This window comes from Scyliorhinus torazame, chromosome 9, assembly GCF_047496885.1.
Source record: "Scyliorhinus torazame isolate Kashiwa2021f chromosome 9, sScyTor2.1, whole genome shotgun sequence".
NCBI classification, from domain to species: domain Eukaryota; kingdom Metazoa; phylum Chordata; class Chondrichthyes; order Carcharhiniformes; family Scyliorhinidae; genus Scyliorhinus; species Scyliorhinus torazame.
The window spans coordinates 269,250,225-269,263,920 of record NC_092715.1 but is presented as its reverse complement, the minus strand read 5'-3'; the positions used below and the strand labels follow the sequence as shown (position 1 = coordinate 269,263,920).

Sequence of the window (13,696 nt, the reverse complement as noted above, 5' to 3'; positions counted from 1 at the left end):
CCAGGGAGATGTGGGTGAGGGGGTGTGGGTGCAGGTTTCAGACAGAGGGACTGTCAGGTTCGTGAGCAGTTTGACATTGGGAGTGAGGTTCTGGAGGGCTTAAAAATGGACAAATCCCCAGGTCCAGATGAGTTGTATCCCAGGCTGCTAAGGGAGGAAATTACAGGGACTCTGACTCAAATTTCTAATTCCTCTCTGGCCACAGGGGAGGTGCCAGAGGACTGGAGGACGGCTTATGTCGCTCCACTTTTCAAGAAATGTGGTCGAGATAAACTAGGGAATTACAAACCAGTAAATCTCACACTGGTGGGAGGGAAACTATTGCGGAAAATTCTGAAGGAGAGAATCAATCTCCACTTGGAGAGGCAATGTTTCATCAGGAATAGTCAGCATGGCTTTGTCAGAGGGAGGTCATTCCTCACAAATTTAATTGAACCTTTCAATGAGGTGACCAGGGGTGTAGATGAGGGCAGTGCAGTTGATGTAGTTTATATGGATTTCAGCAAAGCCTTTGACAACGTCCCAGATGGAGTAACATGATAAGTTGAATTTTAAATTGGCTTTCTGATAGGAGAGGGTGGTAGTAGAGGGATGTTTGTGTGACTAGAGGCTGGTGTCCAATGTCGTACCACAGGGAGCAGTGCTGGGTCCCTTATTGTTTGTAATATATATAAACAATTTAGAAGAAAATGTGTGTGTGGGGGTGGGGGGTTAAGTAAGTTTGTAGGTGACAGGGAGATGGGCTGGGTGGTTGACTTTGATCTAAGGTTACAGAAGGATATAGATGAGAACACATGAATTAGAAGCAGGAGTAGACCACAGGTCTATCAATACGATCATACCTGATCTATTCCGTCCTCAATTCCTTCTCTGTGCCATTTCCCCAAAGCCCTCTATTCCTCGATGTATCAAACATTTATCAACCTCCACCTTAAACACTTCTAACGATCTGGCCTCCTCCTCCCGTCAGGCAGAGAATTCCAGAGATTTCCCACCCTCTGCGAGAAGAAATTAGAGACGGATATAGATGGATTGGTCAGATGGGCTCATAAGTGAGAGATGGAATTTAACCCTGGAAAGTGTGAGGTGATGCAGTTTCGAAGGAGTAACGCAACAAGGGAGGACTCAGTGAATGACAGGACACTAGGAAACTCAGTGGCACAGAGGAATATTGAGGCGCTTGTCCACAGATCCCTGAAGGTGGCAGGACAGGGTAATAGGGTAGTTAGGAAGGCTGACGGGCCACTTGCCTTTACCAGTCGTGGCATAGATTATAAGAGCAAGGAGGTTGTTTTGGAGATGTACAAAACGCTGGTGAGGCCACGGCTGGAGTGCAGTTCTGGTCACCGCACTATAGGAAGGATGTGACTACATTAGAGAGGGTGCAGAGGAGATTCGCCAGGATGTTGTCTAGGATGGAGCGTTTTAGCTATGAAGGGGGGTTGGATAAGCTCGGATTGTTTTCGCTGGAGCAGAGAAGGGAGCTGGTTGGGGTGTAGAAGATTACGAGGGGCATGGGCAGGATGGATGCAAAGCCACTGGTCCTTTTAGTTGAAGGCTCAATAACAAGGGCGCATCATTTTAAGGTAAGGGACAGGAGGTCTGGAGGGGGGAATTCTTTTTCACCCAGAGGGTGGTGGGATTCTGGAATGTACTGTCTGGGAGGGCAGCTGAAGCAGGAAACCTCACAATCTTTAAAAAGTACTTTGATGAGCACCTGAAATGTCACAACATTGAAGGCTACGGGCCAAGTGCTGGGAAGTGGGATTAGTGCCGATTAGGATAGTTTTTGTCTGTGCAGGCTTGATGGGCCAAAGGCCCCCTTCTGCACTGTATGATTCTGTGGTACTGAAAGGACTGAATTTCCTGAGAAATGTGGCATCTCAACTGCTGCTCCTCTCACATCTCTGAAACCAAAACATCAGCAAAGAGGAATTTCTACTGGCAACCAATTACCCACTGTTGTGCTCAACGAGGACTGGGAGCAACAGGCACAGGGCTCAACAATGTCCTTTTTAGAAAGAAGGGCCCATCTCTCACGTCGGGGGGCAGGTATCTATCTTGCCATTAGGTGGAATGCAATCCATAAACCACGTGAGACCAAAACTGATCCCAGTCATCTCGATAGGCTCCCACCTCCAGAACGTTTGAGTGTTTTTACCTTGTTGTGACATCTTAACTGTAGTTATCGTGGTAACTTCGTCATTAAATTTCCCCTCACAAATGAATATTCCAACGCTATCATTTTGCTCGTTGTTTTTCCACACCACCTTTGAAGAGTAGTTTTTAGTCCTGCTCTGCTCCGCAAGGATCCTCGGTCGATCAACGAAGGCATCAACAGCCCGAGTTATGGAAATCTGGTCGGGAACAGGTTTGCCATTGGGTACACAGACCAGTGAGGTTTCAGAGGTGGAGATCAGAGGGCTCGGGTTTATTAATGTTAAGTCCAGCAATGCCTCGATTAAACCTGCAGTCAAATATAAACACATCAGTCAGAAGGAATTGATTCCAACAGAGAGGAGAAAGATAGATTGATGTTTCTGTATTTCACAACCTCCGGATGCCCCACTTGAAGCATTCACTGAACTGCACTCACTGTTGTAACGGAGGAAACAAAGCAGCCAATCTATACACAGCAAGATCCCACAACAACAACAAAGGAATAATGGCTGGATAATCTGTTTGAATGATGTTGGCTGAAAATTAACATTGTGGGGGAGAGAGAGCGAGAGAGAGAGAGGCGAGAGTGAGTGAGAGAGAGGAGAGAGTGAGAGTGAGAGGATTGAGAGTGAGAGGATTGAGAGCGAGAGGAGCGAGAGACCACAGAGACAGAGAAAGAGACAAAGGGACAGAGAGAGAGAGACAGAGAGAGACAGAGAGAGAGAGAGAGACAAGAGAGAGAGACCGAGAGAGAGACAGAGAGAGAGACAGAGAGAGAGGGACGGAGAGAGAGAGACAGAGAGAAAGAGAGACAGAGAGAGAGACAGAGAGAGAGGGACAGAGAGAGAGAGACCGAGAGACAGACAGAGAGATAAACAGACAGAGAGACAGAGAGAGAGAGAGAGAGACCCTCCACTTTGCTTTGAAAAGATGGCATGGGATTTTTTAAATTTTGCGTGAGAGGGGAGATGGGGGTCCTCAGTTTAACATCTCCTCCAGACACAGCTCCTCCTGCAATGCAGCACTCCCTCAGCACTGCACTGGGAGTGTCATTGTCAGATTATGTGCTCAAGAATCCAGAGTGGAGACTTGAACCCACAACCTTCGACCTCAAGAGGTGGGAGGCACTGAGGCACAGCTGACACACACAATAGTATATAGACTTTTCACGGGGATGTTCTGATGATGCAGGTTTTCCTGAGACAGTTTTGTCCAAGGATGTGCAGGTTAGGTGGGGTTACAGGATAGGTGGGGTTTGGGCCTAGGTGGGATGCCTTTCAGAAGGTCGGTGCAGACTTGAAGGGCCAAATGGCCTCCTTCTGCACTGTAAGGTACTGGTTTTGGTGACATTTTAAATGCTGGATTTGCACATATATTAACGAATGAGATATTGAAGTAAGGTTTTCATGCTGCTGGGTGATCTCGAGGAGAGTGCCAAGCAAAAGCTCTATCAAGAAACAAGACAAGAAGCATTTTATGTACCAAAACGAAATTCCTGTGTCTACAGGAAATAAGAAAGGGTTTCAGTTACTTGGATAATTGGAGCACATTCTGGGGAAGGTGGGACCTGTACAAACAGGACGGGTTACACCTGAACCAGAGAGGCACCAATAGCCTGGGAGGGAAATGTGCTACAGCTCTTCAGGGGGGTTTAAACTAATTTGGCACGGGAATGGGAAACTGATTTGTAGTCCAGGAGATAGCGTTGCAGGAGTTCAGGAAGTTGAGGGTAGTGCAGTACTGAGGAAGGTACCAAGGTCACAAGAGTGGACCTGCAGGCATGAAGGTAGTTTGAAGTGTGTCTACTTCAATGCGAGGAGCATCACGAATAAGGTTGGTGAGCTTGAAGCATGGGTTGGTACCTGGGACTACGATGTTGTGGGCATTACGGAGACGTGGATAGAACAGGGGCAGGAATGGATGTTGGATGTTCCGGGGTTTAGATGTTTCAGTAAGATTAGGGAAGGTGGTAAAAGAGGTGGAGGAGTAGCATTGTTAATCAAGGGTAGCATAATGGCTGCAGAAAGGCAGTTTGAGGAGGATCTGCCTACTGAGGTAGTGTGGACTGAAGTTAGAAATAGGAAATGAGCGGTCACTTTGTTAGGAGTTTTCTATAGGCCCCCAAACAGTAACAGAGATGCGGAGGAAAAGATTGCAATGCAGATTTCGGATAGGTGGGGTAGTCACAGGGCAGTTGTCATGGGTGACTTTAACTTTCCAAATATTGATTGGAACCTCTATAGGTCGAACAGTTTGGATGGGGCTGTTTTTATCCAGTGTGTGCAGGAGGGTTTCCTCACACAATATGTGGATAGACCGACAAGAGGCGGGGCCACATTGGATTTGGTACTGGGTAATGAACCGGGCCAAGTGTTAGATTTGGTTGTGGGAGAGCACTTTGGAGATAGTGTCCACAATTCGGTGACTTTCACTATAGCAATGGAGAGGGATATGAACATACAGCAGGGTAAGGTTTATAACTGGGGGAAGGATAATTACGATGCGATTAGGCAAGAATTGGGGAGCATAAGATGGAAACAGGAACTGTCAGGGATAGGCACAATTGAGATGTGGAACTTGTTCAAGGAACAAATACTGCGTGTCCTTGATATGTATGTCCCTGTCAGGTAGGGAGGAAATGGTCGAGTAAGGGAACCATGGTTTACAAAAGAGATTGAATGTCTTGTCAAGAGGAAGAAGGGGGCTTATGTAAGGATGAGAAAACAAGGTTCAGTTCGGGCACTTGAGGGATACAAGATAGCTAGGAAGGAGCTCAGGAAAGGGCTTTGGAGAGCTAGGAGGGGGCATGAGAAGTCCTTGGCGGGTAGGAATGTGAGGAATAAAAGAATGACCAAGGTGAAGTTAGGGCCGGTCAATGACAGTAGTGGGAACGTGTGCATGGAGTATGAAGATATCAGAGAGGCCCTAAATGAATACTTTTCTTCAGTGTTCACAAAGGAGAGGGGCCATGTTGTTGAGGAGGATAGTGCGATACAGGCTGGTAGGCTGGAGGAGGTAGATATTCGGAAGGAAGGTGTGTTAGAAATTTTGAGAAGCCTGAGGATAGATAAGTCCCCTGGGCCTGATGGGATATATTCTAGGATTCTTTGGGAGGCGAGGGATGAGATTGCCTTTGGCTTTGATCTTTATGTCCTCACTGTCTACAGGAATAGTGCCAGAAGACTGGAGAGAGGCGAATGTTTTCCCCTTGTTTAAGAAAGGGAATAGGTATAACCCTGGGAATTATAGGCCAGTTAGTCTCACTTTGGTCATAGGTAAATTATTGGAAAGGGTCCTGAGGGATAGGATTTATGGTCATTTGGAAAGATACAGCTTAATCCAGGATAGTCAGCACGGATTTGTGAGGGGTAAGTCTTGCCTCACAAGTTTGATTGTATTCTTTGAGGAGGTAACTAAGTACATAGATGAAGGTAGAGCAGTTGATGTCGTATACATGCATTTTAGTAAGGCGTTTGATAAGGTGCCCCATGGTCGGCTCATGCAGAAAGTAAGGAAGCATGGCATAGAGGGAGATTTGGCCAATTGGATCAGTAACTGGCTATCACACAGTTGACAGAGGATGGTGGTGATGGTAAATTTTCATCCTGGAGCCCAGTCACCAGCGGTGTACCACAGGGATCAGTGCTGGGTCCTCTGCTAGTTGTGATTTTTATCAATGACTTGGATGATAGAGTTGAAGGTTGGGTCAGTAAATTTGCTGATGACACCAAGATTGGTGGAGTAGTGGATGTGGAGGGCTGTTGTCGGCTGCAAAGAGACATTGATAGGATGCAGAGCTGGGCTGAAAAGTGTCAGATGGAGTTTAACCCTGATAAGTGTGAGGTGATTCATTTTGGTGAGGCAAATTTGAATGCGGATTACAGGGTTAACGGCAGGGTTCTGAAGAATGTGGAGGAGCAGAGAGATCTCGGAGTTCATGTCCATAGGTCTCTGAAAGTTGCCACCCAAGTGCATAGAGCCGTGAAGAAAGCCTATAGTGTGTTAGCTTTTATTAACAGGGGGATTGAGTTTCAGAGCCATGAGGTTATGCTGCAACTGTACAAGACCTTGGTTAGACCACATTTGGAGTATTGTGTACAGTTCTGGTCACCTCACTATAGGAAGAATGTGGAAGCATTGGAAAGGGTGCAAAGGAGATTTACCAGGATGCTGCCTGGATTGGAGGGTAGGTCTTATGAGGAAAGGTTGAGGGAGCTCGGGCTTTTCTCATTGGAGTGAAGGAGGATGAGAGGTGACTTAATTGAGGTGTATAAGATGGTGAGAGGGATAGAGTGGACGTTCAGCGACTTTTTCCTCGGGTGGATGTAGCTGTTACAAGGGGGCATAACTATAAGGTTCATGGTGGGAGATATAGGAGGGATGTCAGAGGTAGGTTCTTTACTCAGAGTGGTTGGGGTGTGGAACGCACTCCCAGCTATGGTAGTGGAGTCGGACACTTTAGGAACTTTCAAGCGATTATTGGATAGGTGTATGGAGTGCACAAGAATAATTGGGAGTAGGTTGATTTGATCTCAGTTTCAGACTAGTTCGGCACAACATTGTGGCCGAAGGGCCTGTATTGTGCTGTACAGTTCCATGTTCTATAAGAAAAAAAACAGTAACTGCTGAAAATACTCAGCAGGTCTGTGGCGAGAGCAACTTATTGCAGAGTTAGTGCAGCTTATTGACCTTTCAAAAGAACTGGCAGATATACAAGGTGCCTTATTGAGATTAAATGCATCCAGTCATTGCTCATTCTGTTTCTCTCTCCACAGATGCTGCCTGACCTGCTGAGGATTTCCAGCATTTTTAATACTTGGGGGTGAGTGTGAAAGTCTGCGAAAGAATCTTGGTTTTGCCTGGGGAGGAGCTCCAAAGTGCTTTCTAATTCTTTATCAAACCATGTCTAATGAAAGGTGAGTAGATAATTAGAAAGCAAATATTTAAGGTTATTGCCAAAATAACGGGTGGAGAGATTAGGAATTTGTTTCTCTTTATTCATTCATGAGATGTGGGCATCGCTGGTTAGGTCAGCATTTATTGCCCACCCCGAATTGCCATCGTGAAGATGGTAATGAGCTGCCTTATTGAACTGCTGCAGCCCATCTGGTGAAGGTACACGCACAGAGCACCGTACCTAGGCCCACACCCTGCCCTATCACCGCAGGATTTTGACCAAGCCACAGTTAAGGAACGATGATGTATTTCTAAGTCAGGATGGTGAGTGACTTGGAAGGGAACTTGCAGCTGGTGGTGTTTCCTTGTGTCCAATGCCCTTGTCCATCCAGGTGGTCGAGGTTTTGGGTTTGGAAGGTGCTGCCTGAGGAGCCTTGGTGAGTTCCTGCAGTGCATCTTGGAGATGGCACACACGGCTGCTATTGTCCGTCAGTGAAAGTAGTGAATGTTTGTGGACGGGGTGCCAATCAAGCGGGGCTGCTTTGACCTGGATAGTGTCAAGCTTCTTTCGTGTAGTTGGAGTTGCACTCATCCAGGCAAGTGGAGAGCATTCCATCACACTCTTAACTTGCACCTTGAAGATGGCGGACTAGCTTTGGGGAGTCAGGAGGTGAGTTATTGACCTCAGGATTCCTAGCTGCTGACTTGCTTTAATAGCCACAGTATTTATATGGCTTGGATCCAGTTCAGTTTCTTTTTAACAAAAATTTCCAATTAAGGGGCAATTTTAGTGAGGCCAATCCACCTACCTTGCACCTCTTTGGGTTGTGGGGGTGAGACCCACATAGACACGGAGGGAATGTGTAAACCCGCATGGATAGTAACCTGGGGCAAGGATCGAACCCGGATCCTCAGCGCCATGAGGTAGCAGTGCTAACCACCGTGCTGACCCACAGTTCAGTTTCTAGTCAATGGTAACTTCAGGATGTTGATGGTGGGGGATTCAGTGATAGTAATGTCACTGAATGCCAAGGGTTGATGGTTAGATTCTCTCTTGTTGGAGATGGTCCTTGCCTGGCACTTGTGTGGCACAAATGTTACTTGCCACAGATCAGCTCAAGCCTGGATATTGTCCAGATCTTACTGCATTGGAACTGCTTCAGTATCTGGGTCGCAAATGGTGCTGAACATTGTACAGTCATCAGCAGTGAACATCGCCACTTCTGACCTTATGATGGAAGGAATGTCATTGATGAAGCGGCTGAAGATGGTTGGCAGAGGAACTCCTGCAGTGATGTCCTGGTGCTGGGAGGGTCGGTTGACCTGTACAACCACAACCATCTTCCTTTGTGACTTTCTCTACCGTTCTAAAGAGGATTTGTACAGACTCAAAACGTTAACTCTTTAACTCTCAACAGATGCTGCCAGACCTGCTGAGTTTTTCCAGCATTATCTGCGTTTGTTGAAAATGTTCAGCATTTGAAGTATTTTGCTTTAATCTTCCTTTGTACTAATTCTGACTCCAATCAATGGAGAGTTTTGCCTGATCCCCATTGACTCCAGTTTTGCTAGGCGATGCCACATTTGGTGAAATGCTGCCTTGATGTCGAGGGCAGTCACGCTCACCTCACATCTGGAGTTCAGCTCTTTTGTCCATGTTTGAACCACATTTGCACATAAAAGTTTCTTCGGGACTTAGAACCTTTGACTAGAACGGTGGTGCAAGCAGAAAAGATAACCATTTCTAAGAGGTAAATGGTAAAACATGTTGAAAAGCAAAATTTAACAGGGTGCAAGAAAGGGTGGGGGTATGGGATTAAATGGACAATTCTGTCAGGAAGATATGTTTGCATTTTTACAGGGATTTCCCACGGCTTCAGGCTGTCCCAAAGTGCTTCAGTCGATTCAATAAGTTTCACAGCCGACCTGACAGAGCTCGTTAACAGTCTACATTCATAAAGGCTGCTAAAAAGATTTCCCCATTCTCAGACGTTGCCCTCGCCCTGACAGTCATTGCTTGACAATTTGTGAAGGTAATATTGCTGCTGGTTTAGATTAAAAGCAGAAATCCATGCAGTGCTAAATAATGGCAAACCCAAATACAACATTTGCTTGGGCCAAGCACAATAAGAGTCTCCAGTAATAAAAGCAGAAAAGGCTGGAAACCCGCAGCAGATCCGGCAGCAACCCCGTGGAGAGAAACAGAGCTAACGTTCCAGCTACAATCTCCATCATCGATGCTATTATCACTAACATTCTGACTGCGAGTAAAACTTCCACCCATAACGCAGGACACGTTTTGACATTAAATCAAGAGAAACAAAAATAAGGGGGCGGGATTCCCGGATGCCTCCACGCCGGAATTGCGATCGGTGCGGGGCCAGAGAATGGGCGTCAAACCCGAGATCAGATCCGATGCCGGTCTTACGATTCTCCGGCCGCCGGCCAATTGGGCGCGCGTGGTTGACACGGCGCCGGTGGGGGTCCATTGAAAGAGGCCCCCACGGCGATTGTCCGAGTGCAGCTGGCCAGGTTCCGGCCAGCGTGGTTCCCTCATGGTTCTACCCGGCAGGGAATCGGCGTGGCGGATGCTGACTAAGTCCGCGGCCGCCCTGGTCGGGGGTGAGGGGATGATTCGGGGGGGGGGGGGGCCTCCAGGATGGCCAGGCTACCGATCAGGGGCCACCGATCCGCGGGCGCGCGCTATCTGGGGGGGTTTATCTTCTTGGTGCCAGTTCACGGTGTGGGTCGGCCATGTCTCGCGGGGCGGCCGACGCAGGCCAATGCCGTGCGAATGCGCGGACTCCCGACCGGAAGTGCAGTGCCCCGTATCGGCAACTAGAGCTGCGAGGAGTACTCCAGAACCTTGCCAGCCCCCTGCAAATCGAGAATCACCCTTGACTTTCTCCAGGTAAGTCCAGAAGGATTCGTGCGTGTTTTTATGCGGGCATGGGGACTGTTGCTCTCTTTGGTTGGCTCTGAATATTCCGGTCAATATGGTCGCCTTCCTTAATTCTAATTACGTTTGCTCTAGAGTCGTCAGGTATCTTTCGATACCGCCACAAGGTTCAAACCCGAATACTGATCAAAGACTCGATACACCAGTTAGTTAGTTCAAAGTCAATGCTTATTTATTTACACACACAGTTAAATATACTCATGCACGAAACTCTACAGACTAAACTATCACTACTGCTAAAGCCTATACTTAGCTTCGGGTGCCCACTCAGTCAGAGGAACAATGGCCGTTGTTCGGTTCTGAGGCTGCTGGGGTCGAACTGGTACAGGGGACCAGCTCAGGTTGTCTGTCTGGTAGCGAGCGTTGACCTTGGACTTACTTGTTTCTGGTGCAGCTGGTGGACGGGTCTCTCCTCGGTGAGAGCCGGCTCCAAGAGAATGATTCTCTCTTGGGGGCTCCTTCTTATACTCAAAGGGGCTTCGCGCTCTTTTGGGCGGGCCTTGAACCTGGCCCCAATCAATTGGGTCGTTTCTTGATCATTCATATTGATTTTGTCCAATAAAGGGGTGGGTGCCCTGATGGCTGGGTGTGTCCTAGGTGGCCGTTGGCCTGCTTTGTTTTGATCTCCTCTGATGCCGGGGTGTCTGCCTTAGTATCGGTTACTCAAATGTTACTCTTTTGTTCCTGGAGATGGGCCATTAGTATGCTAATGGGCCTACAGTTTTGGTCTTGTCTGGGAGCTGCGGCTCCAATATACAGACCAGCTCTGAAACTGCTTGTTTTCTCAGCATTGTCCATTTTCCCTGCAATCTTTGCAAAGTGTCCATTTTGTAATCGGGAAAAGGCCATCCCAGATGGCTACACTACCTCCTTGTGATCCTCAATGCAAAGCGTGAAGGATCACATTACCATGTCGTCTTCGTTCTCTGACCAAGCTGGGCACCTGTAAGCACTTCATAGGCTCTACACTGCTCTGTCTTATGAATTGCAACTTTACCTAAATTCATTTTACATACATACATCATTATAAAACTCTACGTGGTGCTATGATATTCAGGCATGCATTACAAAATACAAAAACTGTAACCTCTAACTATCCTAAATAAACTATCCTCACTTAAACAATCAAGAATAATCTACAACATTTTAAACTGTACAAATGGCAGCAACACAAGTCTCTCTGGCTTGGCAGTCAAGCACAGAGTTTTACATTTTTTTATTAAGCGAACGAAACACACACTTTAATTCACTTAAAGGGGTGGGGGGGGGCGGTTGTTGGAGTCCGAAGATAGGGAATTAAATGTGTATACCGGAGTGCGGTTGCGGGAGTAATTGGCAACAAAGGACATACAGGCAGACATCTTAAGCAAGATAATAACAGATATTATGCTTGTGTCCACAGAACTCCGGAACCTCAGGAACCCAGAGGAAGAAAAAGAAGAAGACCGACAAAAGGAAAGATGAAGACAACCTTCATGTTTTTCACCTGGATTTTAGCGGGATCCCTTCAGTTGCGCGCGGACGCTATCCCCCTGACCCCTACCACACAGGCCGCGAATGATTCCCACCCCTGCCATACACTGTACCCTGAGATAGTTAACTCCGAGATAGTTACCCCCGAGACGGTTACCGACACCCCGACCTGGTGTGACAAGTTTATCACCTGGTATTTACTATCTTACATCGTAGAAGCACTCTTAGTACTGGCGATACTCTGCAGTGTCGTGCAGACACTTAGACTCAGAAAATGGCGGAGGAGAGCCTCCCGCAACCACACTCCAGTATACACATTTAGATCCCCTATCTTCGGACTCCAACAAACCCCCCAACCCCTTTAAGTGAATTAAAGTGTATCCATTTTATCGAAACAAACTTTGCTTTGTTTCCTCCTGGTCCCAAGTCTCACAGCTGCTGCGAGCTGGGCTGCCTTTATATTCTCCATAATCTGCTGTACAGCATTTTCATGGGTGAGGGCGGTGACTGTGGAGCTGACCAAATCCAGTCCTAATAAATACTCTGTCCCGGGGCGTCCGGTCATGAGGGTGTGGGGGGTGTATCCTGTGGATGTGGATACCGTGTTTCGTAAGAACATTAAAGCAAATGGGAGAACTGAGTCCCAGGTGCGGTTGTTCTGTTGTACCATTTTCCTGAGAGTGGCTTTTAGAGCTCTGTTCATCCTCTCTACAATGCCGCTTGACTGGGGGTGGGAGGCTATGTGAAACTTCTGCCTCATTCCAAAAATTGTGAGGACGTTCTTCATTACTCTTCCTGTAACATGGGAGCCTTGATCAGACTCTATACTGCGTGGGAGGCCCCATCTTGTGAAGATGTGCTGTGGTCGGATTTTAGCTGTTGCTTTGGCCGTGTTCGTTCTGGGTGGAAAAGCTTCCACCCGTTTTGTCAAGGTGTCGATGACCACCAACACATACTTAAAACCATTTCTGCAGGGTCCTATGTAATCTATCTGCAAATTCGTCCAGGGGCCATTAACGGGGCGGGTATGACTAAGCTGAGCCTTTCTTGCATATCTGTCCGGATTGTTCTGGGCACAGATCAAGCAATTTGCAATGTAATGGGTTACATCGACTTTTAAATCAGGCCACCAGCAGAGAGGTCTGAGGTGGGTTAGGGTGGGTTTCATGCCTTGGTGTCTATGATTGTCATGGAACTGACAAATAATCTGGTTCCTGTCCTGGCTGGGAACTACATAAATGCTGTCTTTCAAAATCACACCGTCATGTGTGGTTATTGCGTTCTTAAACTTATCTTTTGGGGCTGGGAAGGTTCCTTTTAAAACTTCCCTGAGCTTTTCATCTTCCTTTTGGGCTTTCGCTAGATCCTGAATGTTGGTCTGTGAGACCTGAACCTCGTGTACTGGGGTGCTCTCGGGGTGGGGGGGGGGGGGGGGGGGTTCCAAAAGTAACCATGCCTGGAACCTGCCTTCGCTAGGGCATCTGCTTTAACGTTACCGGGGGGGGAAGAACGGTGATGACTGCGAACCTTAATGATACCTTATCTCCTACCTTTAGCTGTCTCTAGGATATGCTGGAGTAATGGGGCTGAGGGTAGGGGCTTTCCGTCTGCAGAAATGAATCCTCTGGTTTCTCACAGGGGTAAGAATTCTGTTAAACTATTACAGACATATAAACTGTCCGAATATATGTCTGCTGGGGTCGGAAACGAGTCAGGATGATCTACAATGTACGCTATGGCTGCCAGTTCTGCTGCCTGCGAGCCTAGATGTCTTGGCAACTTTAATGAAATCTCTTCTAGGGCACGCCCCTGCGCGTCCTCTACATAAATGCCGCTACCGGTGATTCTCTTTCCATTCAAAACTGTGGAGGAGCCATCCACATAAATTTTCAGGGGTTCACACATGTCTGTGGGCTGGGGTCTCTGGGGTGTATTACCTGCTTTCCATGGAGCTGACTTAGGTATAAATAGGCCTGAATTATGGTTTGTGGTGATGATCGCACACTCATGTGGGCTACCTGCATATTGCAAATTGCCGGCTCGGAAAGTGTGGGTCTTGGTTCTTTTCACTGTAATGTCCTGTCCCTGTAAAAGAAGGGTCCAACGGGCTGCACGGATTTGGCTGACTGTGCCATCTTTAAGTCGACCGTCTAATAATAGCTGTGTCGGGGTGTGTTCAGTGAGAATGGTGATGGGGTTGAGTCCTGT

The 13,696-nt window shown here is 47.4% G+C and overlaps 1 protein-coding gene across 2 annotated transcripts in view; it reads right to left on the bottom strand.

Moving 5' to 3' along the window:
• Positions 1–13,696, bottom strand: part of tek (TEK tyrosine kinase, endothelial) — a 148,976-nt gene that overhangs the window by 94,695 nt on the left and 40,585 nt on the right. For both annotated transcript variants that reach the window (XM_072517482.1, XM_072517483.1), the window contains exon 2: positions 2,162–2,467. In XM_072517482.1, the coding sequence (XP_072373583.1) occupies positions 2,162–2,467 (306 nt within the window). The remainder of the gene's footprint in view (positions 1–2,161; positions 2,468–13,696) is intronic.